Raw genomic sequence first — 13,712 nt, forward strand, 5'->3', positions numbered from 1 at the left:
ATACTTCCTTTGCCTGAGGAAGTTCAGCACGTGGTTCCCTCCCCCCTTTAGTCAGAGCAAAGATCTGCCCCCCTATTCCATCTGTTGTTTGCATCTGTCTGAGCTGTTAGACATGTCAGTGTGTTTCCAGAATTTCTTCACCTTGATCGTGGAATAAAGAGCAGGAGATTTATCTGTTAAATTATTTGCAGATAACGGGGTGATTGAAAGGGAAGCCTGGCTGCGGAAGGTATTTGGAGCTGAGGCCTGCATGACAGTTAGACAAGTAGGAACTGGGTTACAATTTTAAAAATTCAGGACCCTGATATGAAAATGTCACTCACTCTGTGCTGTGATTCTGGAGTTATCAAAGTAAAAATTGTAAACCATGAACCCCAAGGTAGTAATATTGTACAGATAAAGAACCTTCCTCAGAAGAGTCAGGAACACTGGGAGTTTGAATTTACCGTGATTTGAAGTTTGTACTGTCTTGATACTGCCCTAGAGGATGATTGTTGTCCTGGAGTCATAGATCAGGAGACTGAGGCCCACAGGACAGGGCAGCGGCGCTCGTTACAGGGAAGGGTTCAGCCAGCATGGAGATCAAGCCAGCCTGGGGTCCGCAGGCCCCCCTTAGGTGAGGAATCAACCCCAGTTGTTTGCCTCCATTGAAGGCATAGAATAGAGATGCCTTTCCTTGGCTTTGGGCTCAGAGAGAATTAGGTCCATCCAGACTCCACTGCCGTGTGATCTTGGCCAAATACTTAACCTCTCAAAGCCTCTGCTCTAAAACAGGGACACAAATAGCATCTTCCTCATCAGGTTGTGGTGAAGATTGAATAGAAGGCTCCTGGCCCAGCGCCTGGTACATGCTCAGTAAACAGATGCTATTATTATTGTTGTGTTATTATTTTCCCCCCATTCTGTCTCAGCAAAAGTGAATGAAGATTTTTCTAATTGTGGTATTCCTGTTAGCACTGGAATATATGGGTCCCTGAGAGCTGAAGCATCTTTTATATCTTCCCTCTGGACACAGCTGGGTGAACACAAACAGTCAGCTGTTCAGAGAAATGCACCAGGTGGGAAGCATCTCATCTCGGCTTTTCTCTACCTGCTGGCTCTGCTTTCCTGCTACAGGCTGCCGGCCTCCACGATGGCTAGGGACAGACTGCCGGTAACCCTTGCATTCATATTCTGCAGAACCAGCCACCAGATTTCCGTCCCTCTTGTTCTTTGGGAGCCCTGAGGAAGGGCCTGTTCTTAATTTGAGTCTTGTGTGCATCCCGATAGGCAGGGGTGTGGAGCAGTAGGCTGGCGTTTCCTTGAGAACCTCAGGGACGGAGGGTATGCGTGGAACAGGTCTCTAGAAGAAGGCAGATCTGGCCCCGAAGATGTGTGTGTTGTTTCAGGGAGGGGGGTTCAGGAACACTGCTGGGAAGACAAATAAAAGACAACTGCGGGGCTTCCCTGGTGGCGCAGTGGTTGGGAGTCCGCCTGCAGATGCAGGGGACATGGGTTGGTGCCCTGGTCCAGGGGGATCCCACATGCCGCGGAGCGGCTGGGCCCGTGAGCCATGGCCGCTGAGCCTGCGCGTCCGGAGCCTGTGCTCCGCAACTGAAGAGGCCACAGCAGTGAGAGCCCCACGTACCGCAAAAAAAAAAAAAAAAAAAAAGACAACCACTGCTTTGGGGAATACTTCTGGGGGTTCCTAAAAGTCCTTTCCCCATTTCTGATATTTGTATCTGACTTAAATGAGCACAATTTAAATTGAGTTTTAAAAACATCTCATCTCTTTCTGTCCTGTGATTTGAAGTTTTGACTGTGCTCTAAATGTTTGCATCTTGACTTTAAAAATCAACTGAACAGCAGACAAGCTTATTGCGAGGGTTTAAGAAAAGACGACCAACTCTCAGAATGGTCAGGACCTCAGTGAGGGGCCCTAAGGTTCCCAGGGTCCCTCATTTTCTTCCTTCAGTTTTTTTTTTTTTTTTCAGGTTTCCAGCTGAATTCTGGTGTGAGGCAGGGGAAGGAAGTGTGTTTTCATCTAGGCAGTGCCCCAGACGAGACACTTGAAGATCTCAGATTCAATATCCCACTTTCTTCAGGGAGCAGACGACCCCCAAAGTATAATGTGTTTCCTAGTCTCAGTTTCTTACTAAAACAGTTAACCTACTCAGCTGGAAACCTCTGGTTTACTGTGTTTCTCCTCCATTGGGTGGGAGCAGGGGCCACGGTCGCTTTGCCCACCGTGTATCCCCAAAGCCTTGCTCAGCGCCTGGCACAGAGTTGGTGCTCAGATGGGCGGTAAAGCACACCAGAAACCTGGCCCTTGGAATGTTGTGGTCAGTGGACCATTGATAAAGTCTCTGTGTTTTCAAAGACTCTTGTTTGATTTCCTTTCCAATTTCTCTTTCTTGTCGCTCAGAGGACTTCCTTGGCTCGGAGTCCAGGATCCGTGGAACGGCCTGGGAATGGTCAGAGTGCAGAAACGAAGCCGGAGGAGAAGCCCAGAAGCAATGACCGCAGAGATCTGCCCAGGTAGGACCAGGTCTGGAGGACTGACCCAGCCCAAGGCATGGCCAGCTCGCTGCCTGTTCAGAGTTTGTTTTGCTCTATTTACTTTGGAAAATTTACCCCAAAATCCATGATGTGGTCCTTGGTGGTGAGGTGCTCCAGGCTGTGGTTCCTAGACCTCTTTGTGATTGCCTAGATGCATGATGGGAAAAGTAATGTTTTCCTGCCCAGGGATGAAATTAGTAATGATAGGCTTCCATTCCACAGCACGCCAGGTCTTTTATCCTCATTGTCAGAATTTACAATAAACAAGATCAAGGCTGCCAAGGGGCTTAACAGGGGTGACTAATCTGTGGCAAAGTTGGGGTCTGTATTCTAGCGCGGAAGCCGAGGTGGGCACCGGAGGGTGAGACAGAGGATTCAAAGAACAATCGCTGAGTCTCAGGGAGACTGTGCATGAATTTCAGAAATCAACAAGGCCACACCGCCACAGTGGAACGTGGCCAGTGCAGGTGCGGCCCACTGGTCAGTAGTCCCTCGTTTCGACCCGCAGTCAGGTCCTGATTTCCCCGCTAGGGCTACTGGGAAGGAATCCAATCGACTCTCCCCACGTAGTGTTCAGCAGCCACAGTTTTGGGGTCAGTCACAAGCAGAGGGTGAGCAGAGGTGAACATTCTGTCCCCAGAACGGACACTGGTCAGGAACACTGGTGTCAATTAATAATTGCCTGTGGGTTCAGCACATGATCTGGTCAGAAAAACCCTCCTGAACAAATAAATTGAAGCCCAGCGTCTGGGAGGCTGTAGTTACAGGCCTTAAAGGAACAAATGAACAAAAGCTTCAAGGAGCAAAAATGCAAAATTGAGTGGTACACACCCCGTCCCCCAAATCCCCCATCATTGACTTCAGGTCTCAAACGCTTTGCAATCACTTTTCACGTCAAGAGTTTAAGCAATATTTTTTGCTTTGAGGATCATGGGTGAGTAAGAGCGGCCCCTGGTGGCAGGAATTTCCACGCCGGCTGGTGTCATTTTCTGGGGGGGGTCTTCAGTTAATGCGGTTTCCAGAGGAGAGGCTCTTTGAACCTCTTGGCATGAACACTGGATTTCTTTAGGGCAATGCTGATCCTGCGGGGCAGAGGATTCTTTTTTGTGGAGAGAAGCACAGACTATGCCTTGAATGGCACCTTTGATCTCAGTTCTTTGTAAAATGGGGGCTTCCTTTCCCTCCCAGAACCCCATGGCTGCTCCACCTTCATGAACTTTTCTATCAGGGTAGCAGGACAAAGGGTTTAATATTTGGCTCTAACTAGACTGGATGACAGTCTAAACTGGCTCCCGGTGATATGAATCTAATGATCTGGAATCCTACACAAGCGAAGTCACTGCTGGCTGAGACCCAAGGTCCAGCTCTTCCATCCCCATCCTTGTGAGGTTCTGGGATTCCTGGACAGGTTTGGGAATTACTTGGGGCCGGTGTCCCAGCTGGCCTGGGGAGTAACAGCAGCTCAAAGTTCTTTCGTTTCTTGTTCCTCAGCTTAAATCAATTATCTTTCCCTTGAAGAAGAATTGTCTCTCATTGGCAGGCAAATTGCACATGAGGTGCCTTCTAAGAGCAAGTTCAAAAAAGCAACTTCCTGTTCACAGTTAAAAACATGATTCTCCTCCGTAAATGTGCCCATGTCTATTGTGCAAGGCCCTGCACTAACTAACTCAGAAAGTAGCAAGAGGAGGCCGGGGAGTCAGGATGTTTACAGGAAGAGAGAGCGAGCATGGGGTCCCCTGTGTGCTATTTCAGTGGGGCACGCCACCCTTGGCATCCACAACAATGATAGCATTTGACTAGGATTTGACGTTTATTTTGCAGACGGGCACTAGAAACTATGCCAAATGCTCTATGCCTGCAAAATAAAATTTTATTTTCTTTAAATCAATTCATTTCTGATTCTGAGTCCTTACTTGGCCAGGCTGGCGGGAATGCCCATGTCAGCCATCCTTGGGAACCCCTCTCCTGACCTGGTGTATCGAGGCCATCATCTGTCCCCTCCTCACTCCATCACCACTGAGATGTGCACGTCTCAGGCCACACTGTCTCTCCGGCCCTATGACTGTGCTGCTTTCACGATACACTTGGCACATGGGGTCTTTGGTGAGGCTGGGAGCCCATGGTCATTCCCTTCAGTCCTCTGGGATCATCTCCCCCGTGAGCCTGAGCACGCGCTCAGGAAGCAGGGAGGGAGTCCCGGACGTTCCCTACTTCCTAGGACCCTTCCATGCTCTCTCCGCATCATCCTAAAATGCGCTTGTGGCCTCCTTTTGCCTCAACGGATAGCTAGCATTTTCTCTTCAAAGGACGTACTACATATTTTTACAAAAGATGGAAAGACCCATTGCCCTCAAACTGTTTCTGTTTTCTACTTGGAAAAGCTCCAGAGAGAGAACACAGAAAGGCCTGCAGTGGGCCTGCTGGACCGGGAGGCAAGGGAAGAATATAAGGAGAAAGGCGCGTGTTAATACTGCCAAAGATTGTCCCTCTGCGCAGGTGTGATCTCTACTCTCCAGAGGAGGAAACCGAGGCTTGGAGCACTATGCCATCAAAGCCCTAGTGGGGAAAAGTCCATCGTTTCCCCCCGGAAGCTCCTCTTCCCTCTGAACACACAAGAACAGGCTTCGTACATCCCCAAAGAGGTTAGCTCTTCATCCAGTAGGGAGTCCCCTCAGTTTAGCTGCTTTGCTTTCCAGTTGCCACACGGTGTCGCTGTTGTAACTTAGCCCTGCATTGGCCAAACCCGTGCAGAGGCTGAGCAGTGCCTCCCAGGTGCCCCGCCTTCCCGGTGCCCCACCCTGCGCAAGGCCCTGGGCTCCTGCGAGAGTATCACCCCGCCCTCCTCTGACAAGCTTCGCCCGAGTTTGCACCTCTCACTGCTCAGCGATGTCCACCCTCGAGCACAGCTGCCCTGGAAACTTGCGACTGGACTGGTTCCAGCTCCACTGTCCAGTCTCCCGGAGCCTTTCCCTCCTTGGATACCAACAGCCCTTGCCTTTTTTTTTTTTTTCAATGGATCTTTATTGGAGTATAATTGCTTCACAATACTGTGTTAGATCCTGTTGTACACCAAAGTGAATCAGCCATATGCATGCATGTGTCCCCATATCCCCTCCCCCTTGAGCCTCCCTCCCACCCTCCCTGTCCCACCCCTCTAGGTCATCACAAAGCACCGAGCTGATGTCCCTGTGGTATGCTGCTGCTGCCCTTGCCTTTTAAACCCTCAGAACAAAATGGATCTTATCATACAACCTTTCCCCAGTTAATGAAGCCATTAGGTTGCACCAGAGGAAATTACTGTTTTTGTAGGTTAAAAAAATGTCAGATAGGGCTTCCCTGGTGGCGCAAGTGGTTGAGAGTCCGCCTGCCGATGCAGGGGACACGGGTTCGTGCCCAGGTCCGGGAAGATCCCACATGCCGCGGAGCGGCTGGGCCCGTGAGCCATGGCCGCTGAGCCTGCACGTCCGGAGCCTGTGCTCTGCAACGGGAGAGGCCACAACGGTGAAAGGCCCACGTACCACAAAAAAAAAAAAAAAAAAAAGTCAGATCGTGGCCATTTCCTGTGCTTCAATATCGTACTTGCTCATTCTCTCAAGGAGGGTACCAGGCGATACTTCAGAGATGACAGCCCTTTCTCAGGGAGTGACCCTAAGTGATTCGTGGGTGAATTTCTGGCACCCTTGTCACTGAAGGAGGAGTGGAAACTCAACAGCCAAGTCTTAACTGTTCTCCACTGGCTGTCAGAGGCGAGCAGGCATCAGGATCACCTGCAAGGCTGGTTAATACACAGGTCGCCGGACCCGTCCTCTAGAGATTCTGATTTGGTAGGTCTGGGGCCAGGCCCGAGAATGAGAATTTCTGATGAGTTCCCAGGTGACGCTGATGCTGCTTTGTCCAGGGACCACGCTTGAGAAGCACTGCATTATGCCAGAGAGCTGCGTGAGTGCCAGGGCTCCATGCTGTTGGGGTCCAGAGGAAGACACCTTTGCTGGGGGCTGGGTTAGACAGGAGAGTCTCCTGGGGGTCGGTGGGGGTGGGACTTGAACCAAAGGGGATGGCTGTAGAGGCCGTTCCAGGTAGGGGCAGAATTCCTGAACTGGACCTCTCTGGAGCAGAGCGGGAAGTGAGCCCAGGCCTGGTGGTGGACGTTCAGTAAAAACAAGGTTGGAGAAGTGAGGCCAGGTTGAGAACTTGGAGGTCAGGGAAGGGACTGAGATTTTATCCTGCAGGTAACAGGAAGCTGGGGAAGTACTTTGTGGTTGGCTTGTTTGTATTTAAACAAGGGTTTATGAGGGAACTTAGAGCCTGAATTAATGTGCTGGAGCAGATAGGCTGGAAGGACAGTAAGGGATGCTCTTGTAGTAGAAGGATGGTGGCTGGGAAGTCACCCCAAGGTAGAACCTGTTACTGAACTGAACTCCGGTCCGCTTGCCCACGTGCAGCAAAGCCAATCTACTGACACTGGGTTGTGGTGAAGGAAAGAACAGCGTTTGTTGCAGGGCACCAAGCAAGGAGAACAGGCAGCTCATGCTCAAAACCTCTGAACTCCCTGAGGCTTTCAGAGAAGGGTTTTTAAAGACAATATTAGGGGTAAGGGTTGCAGGGTGTCTGATCAGCTCATGAACACTTTTTTCATTGGTTGGTGGTAAGGTAACAGGGTGATGTTCGTGGAATCTCAATCCTCAACCTTCTGGTTCCAACCAGTCTGGGGTCTACATGCTTGTGGTCAGCATGTGGTCACCAACCTCCACCAGGATATTGTTATTTATATCCCTTCAGGAGGAACCAGGAGTCCTGTGACTCTATTGTCCTAATCATTAACTTCTTGAGTCTGCTCTTTGGAACTCAGGGAAGGTCAAACAAGAAGTGGGGACAAGGGAGGGGCTTGTACCTTGGAAGGGCCCACAGGGTCCTCCTCAGTTTCAAACCTGCAGAACCTGGGGATGGCCTGGGTGCAGGCAGAGGAGATGGAGTCTAAGGAGATGCTAAGGTTCTGGACCAAGAACCCAAAAGAAAGGTCCAATATTAGAAACTGGGACGTCCAAAGTGAGAGCTGCTATAGGGAAACTGTGATCAATTTTAGGCACATTGAAGGAAAGACCATCAAACTTACTGGGAACCCTGCTGGTATGGTCTTTATGTAAGCTGACCCCTGGCATGGGGAGGAGTGACAGTTTAATGGCATGATGATGGAGCCTTATGGCCCCAAATGCTATGATATCCTCGTGGAGGTTTCAGTTATTTACACAAGTTATTCTCAGATAGATTGGCTCATTCCAGTGCTGCTGCTGTGTGTGTGTGTGTGTGTGTGTGTGTGACTTTAAAACTACATTTAAGAACACAGAAACAGGGCTTCCCTGGTGGCGCAGTGGTTGAGAATCCGCCTGCCGATGCAGGGGACACGGGTTCGTGCCCCGGTCCAGGAAGATCCCACATGCCGCGGAGCGGCTGGGCCCGTGAGCCATGGCCGCTGAGCCTGCGCGTCCGGAGCCTGTGCTCCGCAACGGAATAGGCCACAACGGTGAGAGGCCCGCGTAGCGCAAAAAAAAAAAAAAAAAAAAAAAAAAGTGAAAAAATAAGAACGCAGGAAGGAACAGATCGGGGTTGGGGTGAAGGACAGTAAATGAAATCATATGGGACAGTGTTTCCCACAGTTCCCAGATCATAAGATTTACCCGGATGTCCGTTAACTATATAAATTCTTAGGCCCCTTCCTGGTCCATCAGAATCACGAGATGTGGAGCCAAGGAGTCTATGTTTTTAATAAACACCCAGGGTGAGTCTTTCCAGCGGGGACATCGTGAATAGTGATCGACTGCCAGGTTCACCTTATCACGTGCTAAAATACCCCATTTCCTGACCCCTCCCTTGAAGAGTCTGATCCAGTAGACTTGGGGTGAGACCACAAAATCTGTTTTTAATAAGAAGACCACGTGACTCTCACGATAAAGTGTGGGAAGCACTGACCCAGGGCTTACCCTCAGGCCAATAACCATAGCTACCTTTTGTTTGCTAGTCTGTGAAGTTTAGAGTGAAGGCTCAGAAATCAGGGATAATTAGCATACGTTAAACTCCTGCCCCCTCCCTTTCTCTCATCTATGTTTTTCTTTCAATAAATATCTATTGGGAATCCATTGTGCGAGGCACTGGGAACACAGCCAATAACACCAGAAGCCCTGGGGCTTCTGCTCCAGCTGGTAAGTAGGTTGTAGTGAGGAAGACAGACATGGAACAGAAGGAAGACAGACACTTTCAGGTGATGTCACGGCTCTGAAAGACACCAACCTGGTGTTGTGATTGACAAGAACAGAGAAGGGAGTGACTAGTTTGGATTAGATCAGTGGTTCTCAAAGTGGGGTTCCCAGATCTGCAGGCGGAGCACCAAATGGGAACTTGACAGAAATGCTAAGTCTTGGGCCCTTCCCCAGACTTTGGGGTGAGCCCTCCAGGTGTTCCGTTACACACTAAGGTTTGAGAACCATTGGATTAGATGGTCAAGCAAGGGAGTGATATTTGCACTAAGTCTGGAATGACAAAAAGGAGGCAGGCATGGGAAGATCCAGGTAGAGGGACAGGAAGTGCACAGGACGAGGGAGGAATGAATTTAGTGTGTTAGAGAAACAGGAGGAGACTGGTGAGTGAGCGAGAGGTGCGCAGGGGTCAGATCAGCCAGACCGGGGCCTTGAGGGCTGGCCATGGTAAGACACGCAGATTTAGGTGACGTGAGTCGATATGTGTTGAAACAGGACCTCTCTGGTTGCTGTATGGAGAATGCAAGGGAGAAAGACTGGAGGCCAGGAAGTCAGAGGAGAGGTCATTGCAGGTCCCTGAAAGACGAAGGGGTGCCTGGAGCTAGGGCAGGGATTCCCAACCTTGTTTTCATTATCTTCCTTTCCCTGCCCTCCCACAGGAACCTTTGTAGATATTTTATTCCAGATTGCCTGCCCCTCCCCAAGAAATTTCAGTACCATAGATACAGTGCATACGTTTACGTATTGTGGTCTTTGGAGGGCCACGAACCATTGTGATACGTATGGTTTTCTTCTTCTGCCTCCTGAGAGCCAATTTTCACCCCTCTGGGGGTGATACTGGCCCACTGATGATGCAAGGACTGAGGTGATAACAGTGGAGACGGAGAAACATATGCAGCTTTGAGTATTTTGGATATTTTGGAGCTAGAGATGCCAGAACTTGTGGATGGATGGGATTTAGAAGGAGGGAGAGAAGAATCAAGGAAGACTCCCAAAGTCTGGGCTTGAGCAATTGGGTAAAGGGGGCCATTTGCCGAGATATGAAAAACTGGCCTGAACAGGTCTATCTGCTGAGTTCCACAAGTCACAGACCCAGTGTCCAGGAGGAAATCCTGTTGCTACCAGGTACCAATCTGGCAAGATAGCGTGGTGACCATCACACACGCTGTGTCAAACTGGGGGAAACGTAGGATGGCCCACCGTCTTTGAGAGAAAAGCACGGTTCTCCTTTGCGCTTCAGGGATAGCTCATTTCCCGCTATATACCTGTGATACTGTGATTTATAATAAGGAACATATAGTTGGTCTTCATCCCAGTCCTGGCACTGAGCTCCTAAAACCTTGGGAGTTTCCTAAGCGACGAGAGCAATAAAGGTGTCTTTTGTTATGCTAATGACGTGACTTTTGGAAAAAGCGCTAAAAATGGGGGCCGGTTACCAGGGGAACCAACCCTGCGATTGGAGGGTTGGAACTTTCAGTCCTACCTCCCTGACCTCTGTGTGTGGGGGGCGGGTGTGTGTGGAGAGGGGCTGGAGGTTGAGTTGATTACCAATGGCCAATGATTTTAATCAGTCATGCCTGTGGAATGAAGCCTCCTTAAAACCCCACAAAGACAGGGTTCAGAGGGCCTCTGGGGTGGTGGACACATGGATTCAAAGCGAGTGCGAAGCTCAGAGGGCATGGAGGCCCCTCACTCTCTCCCCATACCTTGCTTTATGCATGTCCTCCCTTGGGCTGTTCCTTTTGTAATAAACTGGTGATCTAGGAAGTAAAATGTTTCTCTGAGTTCTGTGAACCACTCTAGCAAATTAATTAAACCCGAGGAGGGGGTCATGGGAACCTCTGATTTATAGCCAGTTCGTCGGAAGCTCAGGTAACAATCTGGACTTATTGGGGTGGCGGGAGCAGTCCTGTGGGACGGAGCCCTTAGCCTGTGTGGTCTGATGCTATGTAATGTACCTCCAGGTCATGTCAGAATGGAGCTGAATTGTAGGACTCCCAGCTAGTATTGGAGAACTGCTTGTCGGTGTGGGGAAAAAATACCCACACCTCAGAATTTTTGGTGCAGAATCTTAACACCCAACGCCTTAAACGCCTGAATTTCCTCGGAGGAGGGACAGGTTTCTTAGTCCATTTAACAAACATGGACCCACAGCTCACCACAGGGCAAGCTCTGGGCTTGAGGCCAGAGGTACAAGATGAACAGGACATGTTGGTCCAGTTGTAGAGAGAGACATGTGGATGAATAATTCTAGAAGAAGCTAAATGCTATGGGCAGACTCTGGGAGCACAGGGGCGGGAGAGAGGCCAGACTCGCTGCGGGAAGAAGGAGCATCCTCCAGAGGACATGGCCTTGCAGCTGGGGCTTCAAAACTGAGTAGAAGTAGGGGATTGTGGGGAAAGAAGGTGGTCCCAGGCAGAAGGAAGAGGTATAATTATAGATCTGTAAGAAACAGGATTCAGGAAGCACTAGACTTACTAGCCTCTTAAATCTCAGAACTTCTTTAAATGTGGAAAATAGGAGACGTAGCACATTCATTAAGCTCAACCTCTTGGATCTTTCAAAACTACAAACTTAGAAGAAAAAATCCTCGGTGTTTGGGTAGGGAACACCTAGGGAAGGGTAGAAAAACGGTTCGAAAAAAAAGAAATGGTGGGCTGCAAATGACAGGTAAGGATGTTTCTTATACCTTGCCTCCCATAGTCATCTTTTTCTTTTCTTTTATTTTTAGTTTATAAAGGTACTGACTTCTTTAAAAAAATTATTTTTATTTTATTTTTTGTTGAAGTGTAGTTGATTTACAATGTTGTGTTAGTTTCAGGTGTACAGCAAAGTGACTCAGAATATATATATATTCAGAATATATATATTCTTTTTCAGATTCTTTTCCCTTGTCAGTTATTTTCAAACTAAGTCCACTGCATGCTGGACATTGGACTCAGGGCTGAAACACATACCTCATTCTAGCAGCTCTGTGTGGATGAATGCAGATGACCTGAGGGGCTATATAAGGAAACTGAGGTTCTGGGAGGTTAAGGAACCAGCCCCAGGTCACACAGACAAAACGTAGCATGGTGGGAAGTAGAATCCAACTTGGTTTGATGCCACCCAAAGCCCAGGCCCGTAGCCATTACGCTGAGTCCTTACAAGTGCCTGAAAAGATTTGCCTTGTGGTCTTCCGTAGAGACACATTAGAAAGCAAATCCCAGTCTGTTTTCAAAGTTTAATTTCCCTATAAAGAAGGTCAGTTCTCAGACCCAGAAAAAAGAAGAAGCAAGAAGATCTGATCGGTTTTATGAGCAGTGGCCGGGGCCAGCGCTTCAGGTCTGGGCCCCATGTTTCCCAAGCAGTAGATGCTGTTTCTTCCAAACAAAGCATTGTGAAGTCCGGGTTCTGTTCACAGGCTCCTGCCAAGCAAGGCAGGGTGTGTCAGGCAGCGCCGGTTGCAGCTTCCACCAGCCTGTCCTGCTTCTCACTCATTATTTATCTCTGGCAGGAAGTAAACACGGAGAGGAGAGTGGGAGGGAGGGAGAAAAGGAGGAGCTCCCTGACTTTTGACACTGGCTGGAAAAGAAGGTCATGCGCTGAATTAGGTGTGTGTCTGCTTTCTGCTCCTCTGGTTTCAACAGAACCTTTAAGAAGCGGAGAAGAGGAGCATTGTTCCATTCAGAGACAGTACTTGGAAAATAGAGAAAAGTAGAAAGTAGAGGGGGAGAGAGTCACTGATACTCCCACCGTCTACAGACAACTGTTTTTAAAATATTAGTGTTTCCCTCAGACTTTTCTATTTTTTCTAGTTCTTTATTGATTATCATAGCTCTGTGCAGATATACATATATTTTTATATATTTAAATACAAAAAACATTTAACTTATTTGTATAAATATAATATAAATATATAATATATTTAAATAATTAATGAACAATTTTTGGAGCGGTTTTACAGAAAAACTTAGTACAGAGAGCTCCCCAAATCTCTCCCTCCTCTGTACAGTAGTTTCCCCTATTATTAAGATTTTGCATTAGTGTGGTACATTCGTTACAATTAATGTACCAATATCGATACATTATTAACTAAAATCTATACTTTACATTAAGGTTCACTCATCGTATTATACATTCTATGGGTTTGAAAAACGCATAATGTCATGTATCCACCATTACAATATCATACAGCATAGTTTCATTGCCTTAAAAATCTCCCGTGTTCCACCTATTCATCCCTCCCTCCTTCTCTCCAGGGGCAACCATGAGTCTTTTAACTGTCTTCATAGTTGTTTTTTTTTCTATTACCTTTTTTAAATTGGTATAAAATACGTACCATAAGCTTATAAATCTGAACTTGTTGAATGTTTACACGCCTATACCCCTGTGTAATCACGCCCAGATCTATTTCCATTACCCCAGAACATTCTCTCATGTCACTTCCCAGTCCGTACCTCTGCCCAAGAATAACAGCTATTCTGACTTCTACCACCACTGATTAGTCTTGCCAGTTCTTGAATTTCATATAAATGGTATTGAACGGTAGGTATACTTTGGTATTTGTTTTCTTTTAATCAACACTGCTACTTGTTTTTTTAAATTATTTTTTATTGGGTTTAAAAAGGCAAAGCATACAATTTACCATCTTAACCAATTTTAAGTACAGTTCAGTGGTGTTAGGTATCACCACTTAACTGTTGTGTAACCAGTGTTTCTATAGTTTCTTAAGGTAGAAGTTGAGGTCATTTATTTGAGTCCTTTTTTAATACAGGTATTTTAGGGCATTAAAAGTCACTCTAAATCTTGCTTTAACTGCATCTGACACATTTTGATATTTGTGTTTTCATTTTCATTTTGTTCAGATACTTTCTAATTATCCATTTAATTTGTTCTTTGATTCACAGGCTATTTAGAAATGTATTATTTAATTTCCAAATA

At 47.6% G+C, this 13,712-nt stretch overlaps 1 protein-coding gene across 11 annotated transcripts in view; it reads left to right on the forward strand.

Annotated features, from left to right (window-relative positions):
- TACC2 (transforming acidic coiled-coil containing protein 2) overlaps window positions 1-13,712 on the forward strand; it is a 205,148-nt gene that overhangs the window by 37,528 nt on the left and 153,908 nt on the right. For all 11 annotated transcript variants that reach the window (XM_082673176.1, XM_082673182.1, XM_082673184.1 and 8 more), the window contains one exon: window positions 2,405-2,517. In XM_082673176.1, the coding sequence (XP_082529302.1) occupies window positions 2,405-2,517 (113 nt within the window). The remainder of the gene's footprint in view (window positions 1-2,404; window positions 2,518-13,712) is intronic.

This window comes from Grampus griseus (genome assembly GCF_964374135.1).
Source record: "Grampus griseus genome assembly, chromosome: 16".
NCBI classification, from domain to species: Eukaryota; Metazoa; Chordata; class Mammalia; order Artiodactyla; family Delphinidae; genus Grampus; species Grampus griseus.